This window comes from Colobus angolensis, unplaced genomic scaffold (assembly GCF_000951035.1).
Source record: "Colobus angolensis palliatus isolate OR3802 unplaced genomic scaffold, Cang.pa_1.0 Scaffold217, whole genome shotgun sequence".
In the NCBI taxonomy this organism is placed as follows: Eukaryota; Metazoa; Chordata; class Mammalia; order Primates; family Cercopithecidae; genus Colobus; species Colobus angolensis.
This window is the reverse complement of record NW_012115344.1, coordinates 2,628,230-2,641,366: the sequence shown is the minus strand read 5'-3', so window position 1 is coordinate 2,641,366 and position 13,137 is coordinate 2,628,230. Positions and strand designations below refer to the sequence as shown.

Here is a 13,137-nt window from a genome sequence, read left to right as displayed (position 1 = left end):
AATTTAGTAAGAGAAGGGTCTTGTAGTGCTCGAATTTTACTGTTGCAGATATTTTTAAAAGCAGCTACTTAGACTCGTTGTATAACTCCTGTTGAGCTACTTTTAGTTTCAGAGGGTTTTCTTTTTTCTGCTTTGATTTCATCTACTTGAGAGTAGTTGCCATTTTTTTTATTACACTTCTTTTCTGTCTTTTCCATTGTTTCTGACTCAGTAGGAGCCATGAGTTCTGACTGTTTAGCCTGATCTCCTTCCTTTAAGTTCTGAGTCCTCGTAATTTTTCTTTGCCTGATCATCTGTGTCAGTTTCCTCACACCTGTATAGTTCAGTCTCCTGAGGTCTCTAAGGTAGTGTCAAAGCATTTTTTTTTGTTCCTCTGGAACTGAGAACAAATAACAGCAATTCTTCTGCTCAGGCATGGGGTAAGGGTCTAGAGAGTGAGGGTGAGGAAACTAAACTTTACCCCTCTACACAGGATATTCCACTTCCATCAGAACCACTGATACCAGTAGGATCAGGAGACCCACCCAAAGGTCAGTGAGCCCCTATCACTGGCTTCTATCAGAAAGACTCCTTTAGGCAACTCCGATAAGGCTCTCCTGTATATCTGCCTCTTTATACTCAAGGATGCCACAAACTGAGGCCCAGCATCTTTTTCTTGTCCTAAGATTATGTAGTCAGAGATTTGGAAAGGCTCATTTTAGTGGTTCATTCCAAGCAAGATTTAGGAGGAAGACATGCTGGGAACATACATTCCCACAGTCACTTGCCCAGAAATCATCCCCCCACATTATACTCTTACTTCCTGAAGGACCATCTCATCTAACTTTTATGGTATTTCCACTTAATGTCAGCCTTTAATACATGTTTCATCATTGAAGAATTGGTGTTTTAAAATTCTATCCAAGGGTATGTTTCCCTTTAGGAAAATAGATCTTTAACCTATTTAATGTGAATCTAAATTTATTTTAATTAGTTTGATAGCTATGGCAAGTGTACATCTATTTGCAAAATGTGAAGTAACAGTTGATAAAATTAAGCTTCCACATAACCTTCACTATTTAATTTTTCAACAATTATGTAACAAATGCCTATTCAATTATCATCCAGTGTGTATCAAATGCCTACTAATTGCCTAAGTTCAGAGGATAGCCATGAACAAAGTAGACAAAAATGACAGCTATGTTGGAGTTTGCATTCTTGTGAAATACAATATCTATTAAAAAATAACAGGTGGGCTGGATGTGGTGGCTCATGACTTGTAATCTCAACATTTTGGGAGGCTGAAGCAGGAGGATCGCTTGAGGCCAGGAGTTAAAGACCAGCCTGGGCAACATAATGAGATCCTGTCTCTACAAACAACAACAACAACACAGTGGGGTCACTTAAATAACAAGGTATCTTTACTGACCTCACATGGAATTTCAGCGGGAAGCACCACTGCTAGTGGTATGGTGTTTCTTGAAGCTTCTGGCAGTTCTTCAATTTCCTTTCTCTCACTTATTTCCCTAGAATGTTTTACTCGTAGGTCTGTTGGAATGTTGACCTCAAGGTAGTCTTCAGAATCTAGAGAAAATTTTATGAATGTAGATTATCATATAACGAAAGCCACAATATTTCCTCCATTGTTATAAAGACTAATTGCTGAACAGCCAATTTAATATATGGGAAAACCGAACTGAATTTAAGATAGCTGAAATAATTGAACCAGTGTTAATAATTAAAATAATGCTTCACAATTTAACTAGTTTTATAATCATTATGACTAAACTAAATCAAATATGTAATACTATGTTCATCTACTAGTTAAGTGTTTTCCAAAAAATAGAATCCAGTCACCATTTATATTTTCTCTTAATATTAAAACAGTAGATCTGTAAAACATAAAACCATTTGTTTTCCATGATGGTTATTAAGGACATTTAAGTCGGAACAATTTAAATCAGAATAGTTATTTGCCCTTTACATATTTCTAATTTTAAAAAACAGAAAGCACAATTATGGGACAATCACTAAATAAATTAAACTAGTATTTATTTCTAGGATATACTAGTTTAATAGTGAAATACTAGTACTCATCAAAATGTTAATGCATTCTATGGAAATAAGTGCCTATATCAAATAAATTGGGTTTACTTATATCAGTATTACTAAGAACACTGAAATATGCTAATGTAAATTTCCGATCTCAAAGAAGGAGCATAGTATCTGATTTTAAAAATTTTAACAGTAATTTAGCATTTAGTCTTAATCATTAAAACATTGTTCTCTATTTGGAAAAAAAAGTGTTAAGAGAAATAGATAATGTTTTATTATTATTCAGTGTCTCAAAGCCCAAAATGTTTCACTAGGGCACAGAACCAATGCAGCTAAAATTAAGACTCTTGAAATGAGAAGGTCACATCTATAAACTCATGTCCACCCAAAAGCAGCCCTCAAACCCCCCAAGAAGGGAACTAGAATAAAGAAAAGCAGCCCCTGACAGTTGGAAACTAACCTGGCACCATGAGAATGCCTTGGTTTTATGGAAGCCATCCTGGCACTCAGAGGCAGAATCTGGTTTTCTGCTGAGCACCAGCAACATCAAAATTAGACAAGGCCACTCTGTCACCATGATGAACCAAGAGAAGGACAAGACCACGTTGTAATCATGTCAGAATCTAGATAAAATAATGAACACTGCCCAAACCACAAAAATGACCAAGTCCTGGCTAGTACGAATGACTGTTTCTTTAGCAATTCCGGCCTCATCTCATTTCCCCTGCCCTCTACATGGTGTGATCCACTCCTCCTAGTTTGTCTGGGAATTTCCTGGTTTGGGCTCTGAAAATGCCTTGCCCTAGGAAACCCCTCACTCTCAAGCAGACCAGAAAAATTGGTCCCTCACTTCCAAGTAGAGTCATTAATATTCCATTAATATGTCAAATCATAAAATTATGCCTGCTTCTTGATAGCAGGCAAACTATATCCAAGCTCTGCTTCCTTGAACCCTCCCTCAAATCACTTCACACAAGTCTAAATCTTCCAAGTCCTTTCTAACGCCCTTTTCCTGAGATACCCCATGGTTCTCCCTGATGTGCCTTCTCTTAATTGCAACAAGAAAAAACATCCAAACACTTCAAGTGTAGGTACTTTCCTGGTGGTCTTTGGCTAAGCAGCATTGACAGGGTAAAAAGATAGAGACAAAGGCGGTAAGAGAAGTCACCAGCTTCACATAGGTAATTCTATCAGAAAAGCAGAGTAACAAAAGAGAGCCTCCCTTGAGAGGGAGGAGCTGTCCCCACGCTGTGTCTGAAAATGAAAGTTGTCTTGTTTTCTTCTGTCTTATGAAAGGTGAAGAACTAAGGCACAAAAGCACCTAGGATTTCCAGCTTGCTCTCAGTACTAGTCTTGTTTGAAATGAAAAACAGTCTTTATTTCACTAACAATTTAAAACACTTTCATAAGCAATTTCTCTCTCTCTCCCTCTCTCCCTGGCTCTCTCTCTCTCCCCGCCCCTCTCTCTCTCTCTCTCTCCTACCCACACACATAGACATACACAAATCAAAACAGTGAAAGGTTGTATAAAACTGGCTCACTACTTTTGTGAGTTTGTAGAAAAACTAAGAAATAGATTTTATTTAATACACCTTAAAAGGAGAAGTCATTCCACCATGGCAGTATCCAGGATTTTCTGCTAATTCTTCTGATATTAGGTTAAAAAAAGTTATTTTATTTACCCTGGGGACATAAAAACAAATGTACAAAAAGACTTATCTCTATGAATATTCACAGAAGTAGTGTTTGTAATGGAGAAAATTAGAAGCAATCTAAGAAATAAGGAATAAGATAAAAATGTGATAAAAGTTGTCACTAATAATTCCATCAAGGAGTATTTAACAACAAGCAACAAGTTTATGCTATAACTGAAAAAAATTCAAGTTAAAAAATTGTCAATTTAGTAGGTTTTCATTCTAGTAAAATAAAAACTGTACATATACAGAGCTGTGTAGAGGGAATTAAAGACTAGACTTGAATGAATGAGAATAGACTAGCCATATATGTGTGTGTATATATATAACCCCAAAATATTGAGTGGTTATTTCTGGCTTGTGGGTCATGTGTAATTTACTAAATAGGTATAAATATATAACATTTATACCATCTAATAATACGGCATATGTAATATACATTCTGATTTTTCTACACTGAAAATGTATTTGTTTTACAGTTTTAAATTATACATGTCCATTTAATTCAAAGGAGGAATGAAATGATGAAGATTGCAGACTGAGAACATGTATCTATTTTCCTACTCTACAACATATAAATGCAATAATAGAAAAGATTGCTTTTAAGATAATGAATGTACTAAAGCACTAGAAATTCATAAATGGTGCAATTACACAAGAACAAATTTTGAGGAGTTTCTCAAAGATAAAAGTTAATCTGCAACTAAATGAACAGAGACATCACAACAGAGAAAACGGAGCCCAAAACATGACTGGAAAAGACAACTTCAAATAGAAAATTCGTTTTCCAAAACTAATTATTTTCCAAAACTAAATAAACCACAAACTTAAAATTCAAAGAGCAGAAGAAGGTCCTGGGACAAAGATAATGTTAATAAGTTAAAACCTAATTTGGAACAGAGATAACTGGGACTTTCCTAGCTGCTACTTCTACTGAGCAAAAGGAAGTTTTGCTTTTGCCCTAAGAATAAAACTAGACTATTTTAAAATAAAATTAGCTAGTACTGGGACTAGATAAGGGAACAGAATGGAACCTGATGTACTTACCACCCTTCCCAAAGACAACAGAGAAAGAAAAACTGATAAAAGAAGGGGTAACTCCAGCATTTTTTCCCAAGGGTTAAATTTGTAGGCTTGGCTCTCTACTTTGCAGGTGTTTTGACCAGGAGATTCATAGAAGCAACAACTATTAACTGACAGTGATCCTCAACTAAAAATTTAAACCGCCACCCAAGATTATCCTTCTGCTCTCCTTCTACGCTATTGCCTACACAAATTCACTCACTCTTCCTCTGGGGCACCTTTTCTTAGCAACACCCTAGTCAAACTTCACACCTCTATATCTCTAGTGCATACAATTGTGCCTGGCACATGGTAGAGGCTTAATAAATACTTGTTGCCTGCTTTAATAAGCAAATAAATCCATGCCTAGTTAGGTTTCCTTAAATGACTTATATCTCAAGGACAGTAATTTATTCTATCTACCACATGCCTTGCTCTGAAAAAGGCTTAAGGACATATTATGGCTGTTTTGATGTTCTATCCAGATCATTCAAACTTTCTCAACATCAGCAATAAAGTTATTTTGCTTTCTTATCATTTGTGTGTTCACTGGAGTAGCACTTTTAATTTTCTTCAAGAACTTTTCCTTTGCATTCACAACTTGGCTAACTGTTTGGAGAAACAATCCTAGCTTTCTGCCTATATTGGCTTTCAACATGCCTTTCTCACTAAGTTTAATCATTTCTAGCTTTTGATTTTAAGTGAGAGATGTGTGACTCCTCCTTTCACCTGAACACTTGGAGGCCACTGTAGGCTTATTAATTGGCCTAATTTCAATAGTGTTTTGTCTCAGGGAATAGGGAGGCCCAAGCAGAGGGAGAGAGATGGGAGAATACCCAGTCAGTGGAGCAGTCAGAATACACAAAACATGTATTGCTTAAGTTCACTGTCTTGTATGGGTGCAGTCCATGGCACCCAAAACGATTCCAATGGTAACACCAAAGGTCATTTGTCACAGATCACTACAACAGACATAATGATAATGAAAAAACTTTGAAATAGTGCAAGAATCACCAAAATGTGACATGGAAACATGAGGCAAGTGCATACTGTTGGAAAAATGGTGCCAATAGACTTGCTCAACAAAAGGTTGCCACAAACCTTCAGTTTGTAAAAAATGCAGTGTCTGTGTAGCACAAAAAAGCAAAGCACAGGATGGGCGTGGTGGCTCATGCCTGTAATACCAGCACTTTGGGAGGCCAAGGCAGGCAGATCACTTGAAATCAGGAGTTCAAGACAGCCTGGCCAACATGGTGAAACCCCATCTCTACCAAAAATTACAAAAAAAGAAAAAAAAAATTATTTGGGTGTCATGGCACACACCCGTTATCCTAGCTACTCACGAGGCTGAGACAGAAGAATTGCTTGGGCCCAGGAAGCAGAGGTTGTGGTGAGCCTAGATCATACCACTGCACTCCAGCCTCGGTGAGAGAGCAAGACTCCCTCTCAAAAAAAACCAACCAACCAAACAAACAAAAAGACACCCAAATGCAAACGCAAAGCAGAACAAATCAAGGTATACTCATATTAAGTGCAATAATAAAAATATTTTATATTTTAATGAGTTTTTACAGGTTATCAAGACTTTTACCAACACTGTATTTCATTCTGAACACACACTTAAAAATATAATCCCTGTCCAGTGATGGATAACTGAATTTCTGTCAAACATTTAAAACTATTTGTAGACAGTTCTTAAACTCTGTGGCTCAGAAACTGTTCCTCCCCAGTAAAATGTGAAGTCAAATAGAATCTTTCTCTCCTCTTCTAACACTTTTCTAAAATGTGCAGAGAATACAGTGTTTTGCATTAAACAGACATAGAAAACTAAAAAGCAGATAGAATTAACCTAGGAATAAAGTAACAGAGCCATAAGTAGTAAATTCAATAGAAAAATCCAAATTTTCCAAAGTAAATAAATGACGACATTTTCTGGCCAGAAAATGAAACTTCACTGTTGTTTAGATAACAATTTGAGTTAATTTTCTTTTCTATAAGCTTTAAATAGTTTAGAAGGTAATTAGATAGACACAATCATATATATACACACACATACAAATTTTATTGTGTATATAAACACACACACAAATTTTTAATATATAGTATGTGTTAATACATACATTATCTATATCTCCATATCCTAAGAATATGAGTGTTTGTATACCTATGCTTATATATTTGTGTGTGTGTGTGTGTGTGTGTGTGTGTGTATCTTCACGTCCTAACTAAAAACACCACCACCACTGTATGTTCATTGTTAAGCTAAAGACATGTATTAGGCATTCAGGTGGTTGGCCTCCTCAGAAGTGGGTCTTAAACTTAAAATGGTGAAGAGAAGAGAGAGAACATTCTAGCCATTGTACCTATATTCTCATAACTCCTTTCTCCAGTCTCCATGAGATCGAGGAAGTGACTAGCACTTAATAACTACTGGTAAAATAAATGCACTATTGTATTTCAACTGAACATACTTCAAGGAGATGAGGTTGAAAGAAGTGGATTAAGAGTACAAAAGTACCAAAGTACCAAAACTCTCTTTGAGAAAGGCCTACCTGAAGTTGCCATGAGACTCAGGGAAGTAATAACAACTTTAATGTTTCCATTTCTGGTATTGCCTTCAGTATACTACAGGTTTTTACATGTAACTGTGGAACCTAGTGTGATAGGCTTAAGTAAAGTACAAGGGGCCAAGTGCAGGGAAGTAAGAGCAAGGCATGTATATCCAGCCCCAGTTGTCTCCGTGGTTCAGCAGATAAGGGGATACGCCTATGAAGCAGCTAGAACTTGGAGAGTGATTGTATGGCTGAAAGGGAGAGGTGGGAGGATGCTAGAAGGGCCTGAACAAGATCCTGGAAAGAGAGACTAGGAAGAGAATGAAGGGACATCCGTCTCTAATGCCTAAAAGCTAGAGACACTTGCCTTTGAAAAGAGCATGAAAAAGAGGCTGTACATTAAAATTACCTATGTTTAAGTAACAATAGAATTGTTTTGTTCTGTTTTGTTTTTACTATCACGATTGAATAGCTAAATTAAATAATAAAGCATGAAGCAATTAATAAAAGAATACTACTCTTCACTTTAAACTGCATGCCCTTGACACTGGATTGTATTTCTCTTATATCCCAGGTGCATGACTGTATTATCTAGGAAAATGGATCTAGTGCCTAATCTTTCCTTTCCCAATGTAGCAAGGTAAACCTTAAGTTACTGTGTAGAAACTGGAGTGTTTTTAGTGATGACTTCTACCTAGAAAGTGAAATGGAAGCCATAATTAATTTATTGCCTAAAAGAAAAAAAAATTAAAATATGGATTTGATCTAAAATGAATACCGGAGACCATGGCGAACAGGAGGCAGGACTAGAGTGCAACTCCAAACAGAGCAGCAAGCTGGGGTTCACATTGTGAATTTTAGCTCCAGATTAACTGCAAGAACAAACCAGCAATCCCGAGAGGAACCACAGACCCTCTGAAGGAAGTGGACTGCTCCTACAGGACCCAGGAGACCACCACTCCAAAACTGTGAGTGCCCCAACTGCAGAAGTAGGAAAGGGAGACCCTCCTCTCCCTAACACACCCCCCCACTGGAGAAGCTGAAGATCTGTTTGAGGGAGAAATGTGCAACTTTCCCTGACTGAGTCAATTTGTAGAGCAGAGCAAAACACAAAGGTAGAGGAGGCAGCAGAAAGGCCCTGGGAGCTCACTGGGTCCCCAAGCAGCCATTCCTCACTGGCGCCAAAGGGATCCATCAGGAAGATGGCCAGAGGATCGGGGGTAAAACTCCATCAGGAGAAGGAATTCTCTAGCTGAACTTTGTAACAATTTGAACGGGGCAAGAAGTCTCCTGGCCAGAACTCAGGGGAGGGAGCAAATCCGGCAAAATCGTGGAACCAACCCAAATGCCCATCAATCAACAAGCAGATAAAGAAACTGCGTGAGATATATATGATGAAATACTACACAGCCATAAAAATTAATGAATTAACAGGATTTGCAGTGACCTGGATGAGATTGGAGACTTTTATTCTAAGTGAAGTAAATCAGGAATGGAAAACCACGCATCATATGTTCTCAATGATACTGGGAGCTAAGCTGTGAGAAGACAAAGCATAGGAATGATGCAATGGATCTGGGGGACTTGTGGGGGTGAGGGATAGAAGACTACAAATACGGTGCAGTGTATATTGCTTGGGTGATGGGTGCACCAAAATCTCACAGATCACCACTAAAGAACTTACACATGTAACCAAATACCACCTGTACCCCAATAACTTATGGAAAAATTAAAAATAACAATAGTGAAAAAAAAGACAATATAAAACATTAAAATAAATACCCCAAATTTCTTGTGAATATGAATAACAACTAACAACTATTGAACATTGACTATGTGCCAGTACTATTCTTAGTGCCCTGCATATAACTCACTACACACACACACACACACACACACACACACACACACACACTCTGCCAACCCAAGAGGCAGGCAATAATATTATCCTCATTTTATGGATTTCTTTGAACAAATATTTACCAGCCAACTATGTACCAGGTGCTATTCAGGATGCAGAGGACATGGTGGTAAACCTTCCTTCATAGGACTTGCAATCTGATAGGGGGAGGCAAACAATATATGAGTAAAATCTGTAGCGCAGCAGATGCTGACAAGGAGTGTGAGGAAAAGGGATGGGGTTTGCCATTTTTAATAAGGAAAATAAGGTTCTGAGCAATAAATGAACTCTTTCAAGGCCACATGGCTAGTGATTGCTAAAGTCAGGAGAATACTTAGCTAGTCAGACTTCAGAGAACCTTGATCACTACTAGGTATGGTTTGGTTCTGTGTTCCTACACAACTCTCATCTCAAATTGTAATCCCCAGGTGTTGAGGGAGGAATCTGGTGGGAGGTGATCAGATCATGGGGGTGGTTTCCCCCATGCTATTCTCATGAAAGTGAGTCAGTTCTCATAAGATCCGCTTGTTTAAAAGCGTAGCACTTCCCCTGCCCTCTCTATCTCCTGCTGCCATGTAAGATATTCCTTGCTTCCCCTTCACCTTCCACCATGATTTTAAGTTTTCTGAGGCCTTTTTGGCCATGCAGAACTGTGAGTCACTTAACCTCTTTTCTTAAAAATTACCCCGTCTTGAGTGTTCTTTATAGCAGTGTGAAAACAGACTAATACACTACCCTATACTGTTTCCCAGCCCACAGTTGTATCCATGCATACTGTAGCCATTTTATCACAGGAATTATCTGATGGAATTAAAAACACAAAATTTTCACAGCTGTTAAAAACAACATATGGCCCAAATCTCTATAAAAATGTCTAAGGCATTAATTCTTACCATAGCATAAGATTATAACTATTTGACATGCATTGATGTTTTAGTTAGGATTGCTAATTTACATAGAAGTGGCAATAATGAGTAAGTCAGTATGTTTATCAGTTCTTGTTTCTCACTGAATTATCTCACAAGGATGATTTACTTTACAAAGAATTCTCAGAGGCAGTTATATATTGTCAATTGGTTTTCACTGCTAGAGAAAATAATTATTTTTATTGTGTCAAATGTGTAATCCTTACCAATAGGTAATAATGATTCTTCTTGGTCTAAAGTGAGTTTGAAAAAGACAGGTAAATATCTCAGTTGTTTTCCCTCAAGTAGCTTCAAATTCTTTACAATTATCTAAGAGGTACTTGAATTTTGACAGCAGGCGTTTTTTTGGCATGTTTTTCAGAATATTAATCAACATGTTAATCTGATATATTTAAGAATATTTTCATAAAAGTTCAGGGATGCTATACCTGAGGATTTTATTTTAACTTGTAAATTTAAAATATCTCACTGCCATATGTACATAAACAACTTGGTGATGTGGTATCTTTTTAAATTTTTTAATTTTTAATTTTTGTTGTTATATATACCCCTAAATATACAGTAGGTATATATATTTATGGGGTATGTGAGCTGTTTTGGTACAAGCATGCAGTGCATAATAATCACATTAAGGAATGGAATAGTATTTAGTTTCATATTTTTATGTGACTAGATAAAATGATTTTGAAACTGCTTGCTTCCATATAAAGCAACCTTCTACATAATATTTTAATTTCCTTTCACTTTCTCAGAAATATTATATATAAGTATGTCTGATCCTCAGCTAAAAAAAATTATAGAAACTGAGTTTACTCACCTTTGAGACAGAAATAAGTTTTATTTATCCCCTCATTTCTTCAGTAGGAAATGTTAAATTTAAAAAGGACCCTTTCCAGTTAGGTCTAGGAACATTTTCCTTGAGTACCACTGTATTGATAGATAAAGCCCTAAAAGAAGCTTGTTTGGGGTTGGTGTAAAAGTAAGGTAATAGGTACTGAGTTTTGACTATGTCTCAAATGCCCTATGTAGAAATTTATATCCATAATCATATTTAATCTTCACATTCATCCCAAGGGATGCAACCATTATTTTCTGAGAAGAATTATGATTTTACTGAGAATTGAGTTTTTAAAAAGTTAAATAAATTGTCATAAGGCACAAAGCTTCACTTAAACCCAGGTCTGTCTGACTCCAAACCCTCTGCTCTTGGTCACAAAGTCATACTTTGCACTGAGGGTAAAAGACCTTTGGTAGATCCACTTAACCTTGTCCTTCCTCAGCCTCACACAAGAGAAGTTCTAGCAAGTGGGCCTTGTCAGCAGGCTTGCTTGTGCTCTGAGATAGGAAGGGCCCTCATGACCCACCTGGTTTGTTTCATGTGTGACCATGCTCTCCCATTCCAGCCATTCCAATCTTCTCACCAGTTCCAGAATATAACCACAATCTTTCATTCTTCCATGTATGCCCTTCTGTTTTGCCTGTTGTGCCTAACCCCATTTTTCCCTCTAATTACTTCTCAACACTCACATCAATGTTGCTTCTAGTGGAAGATCCTTTTTCACATGGCAATAGCTCTTTGGATACACTGCACCTCATTAGAACTATTGTCACATTGCATTACATTATTTACATATTATTTACTTTCCTGTCCCTTTCATTAGATAGTGATATCTGGATGTCCATAATCAATAATCTTTGGATCCACCTAAACTTCACGGATTAAAGGCCTGCCACATACTAGAAGCTCAATAAAAGTCCACCGATTTGGCTAAAACCATTATTTAGTGGATAAGCAGCCAAGCCAATGGGAAATACATGTATTCCAAAAGAATGCAATTACTCTTGTAGCCATATATTTATTTATTTATTTTATTATCATTGTTATTTTTTGAGACCGAGTCTCTCCCTGTCACCCAGGCCAGAGTGTAATGGCGCGATCTCAGCTTCCTTCAACCTCTGCTTCCCAGATTCTAGCGATTCTCCTGCTTTAGCCTCCTGAGTAACTGGGATTACAGGTGCGAGCCACCATGCCCAGCTAATCTTTTTTTGTGTGTGTGTCTTTAGCAAAGACAGGGTTTCCCCTTGTCGGCCAGGCTGGTCTCGAACTCCTGACCTTGTGATCCACCTGCCTCGGCCTCCCAAAGTGCTGGGATTACAGGCATAAGCCACCATGGCCTGATGTAGTCATATATTTAAAAGAAAATCTTGCAAAGACAATATACTAGACACAGAAAATATGAATTTTCTGGTTTATGGAAAAAGCATCATGAATATCTAAGTGGTTTCCAGGGTTATGGGAAAGCATTCCTAACATTTGAATATACTAATAAAGGAAAAAAAGATAAAATGTGTAATACTAATGTTTCAATTAACAATGATCCCAGAGATCAAAAGGATAATATAAAGAAAGTGTTTGAATGCATTATGATCAGAGTAATTTGGTATGATTAATATGCTCTTGAAGAAGGCACTATGGGGCACCATTTTACATCATTGAATCAAGATTAATACAGTAGAATATTTATCAAAAAATACAAAATAGGGAAGTAATATTATAAGGAAAAATAAAAGTAACCTTACAATAATAAGACCAAAGAGGAAAAAAGTTGGCGTACTAAGAAGATGGTACATTAAAAAAGTGGAAACTATTTTTTGTTTGAAATTTTGAACGGTAAAGGCTAAAATGAAAGGAAATACATTTTTTGTATGAAAAAGAAAATGTTTCCAATAAAAAATTCAGAAAATCATTTACTTTAAAAGTTTAAAATTTTTTAAGTATTACTATACTGTTCCAGACAGAAAAACTTTCTAAAGCTCATTTAGCATGGGAAGATAACTGAAATTGGATTCAAATAAAATAAATTGCAACTTTATATGTGTAAATCAAGAAATGATGTTTAAGATATTAAATATGTTACATTGTGACACTCTTGTTAAACCTAGAATGCAGCAGGCAGAGCAAGATGGCC

At 36.7% G+C, this 13,137-nt stretch overlaps 1 protein-coding gene across 3 annotated transcripts in view; it reads right to left on the bottom strand.

Moving 5' to 3' along the window:
• The window catches only part of BANK1 (B-cell scaffold protein with ankyrin repeats 1), a 329,903-nt gene that overhangs the window by 258,599 nt on the left and 58,167 nt on the right, over positions 1-13,137 (bottom strand). For all 3 annotated transcript variants that reach the window (XM_011943209.1, XM_011943211.1, XM_011943210.1), the window contains one exon: positions 1,409-1,563. In XM_011943209.1, the coding sequence (XP_011798599.1) occupies positions 1,409-1,563 (155 nt within the window). The remainder of the gene's footprint in view (positions 1-1,408; positions 1,564-13,137) is intronic.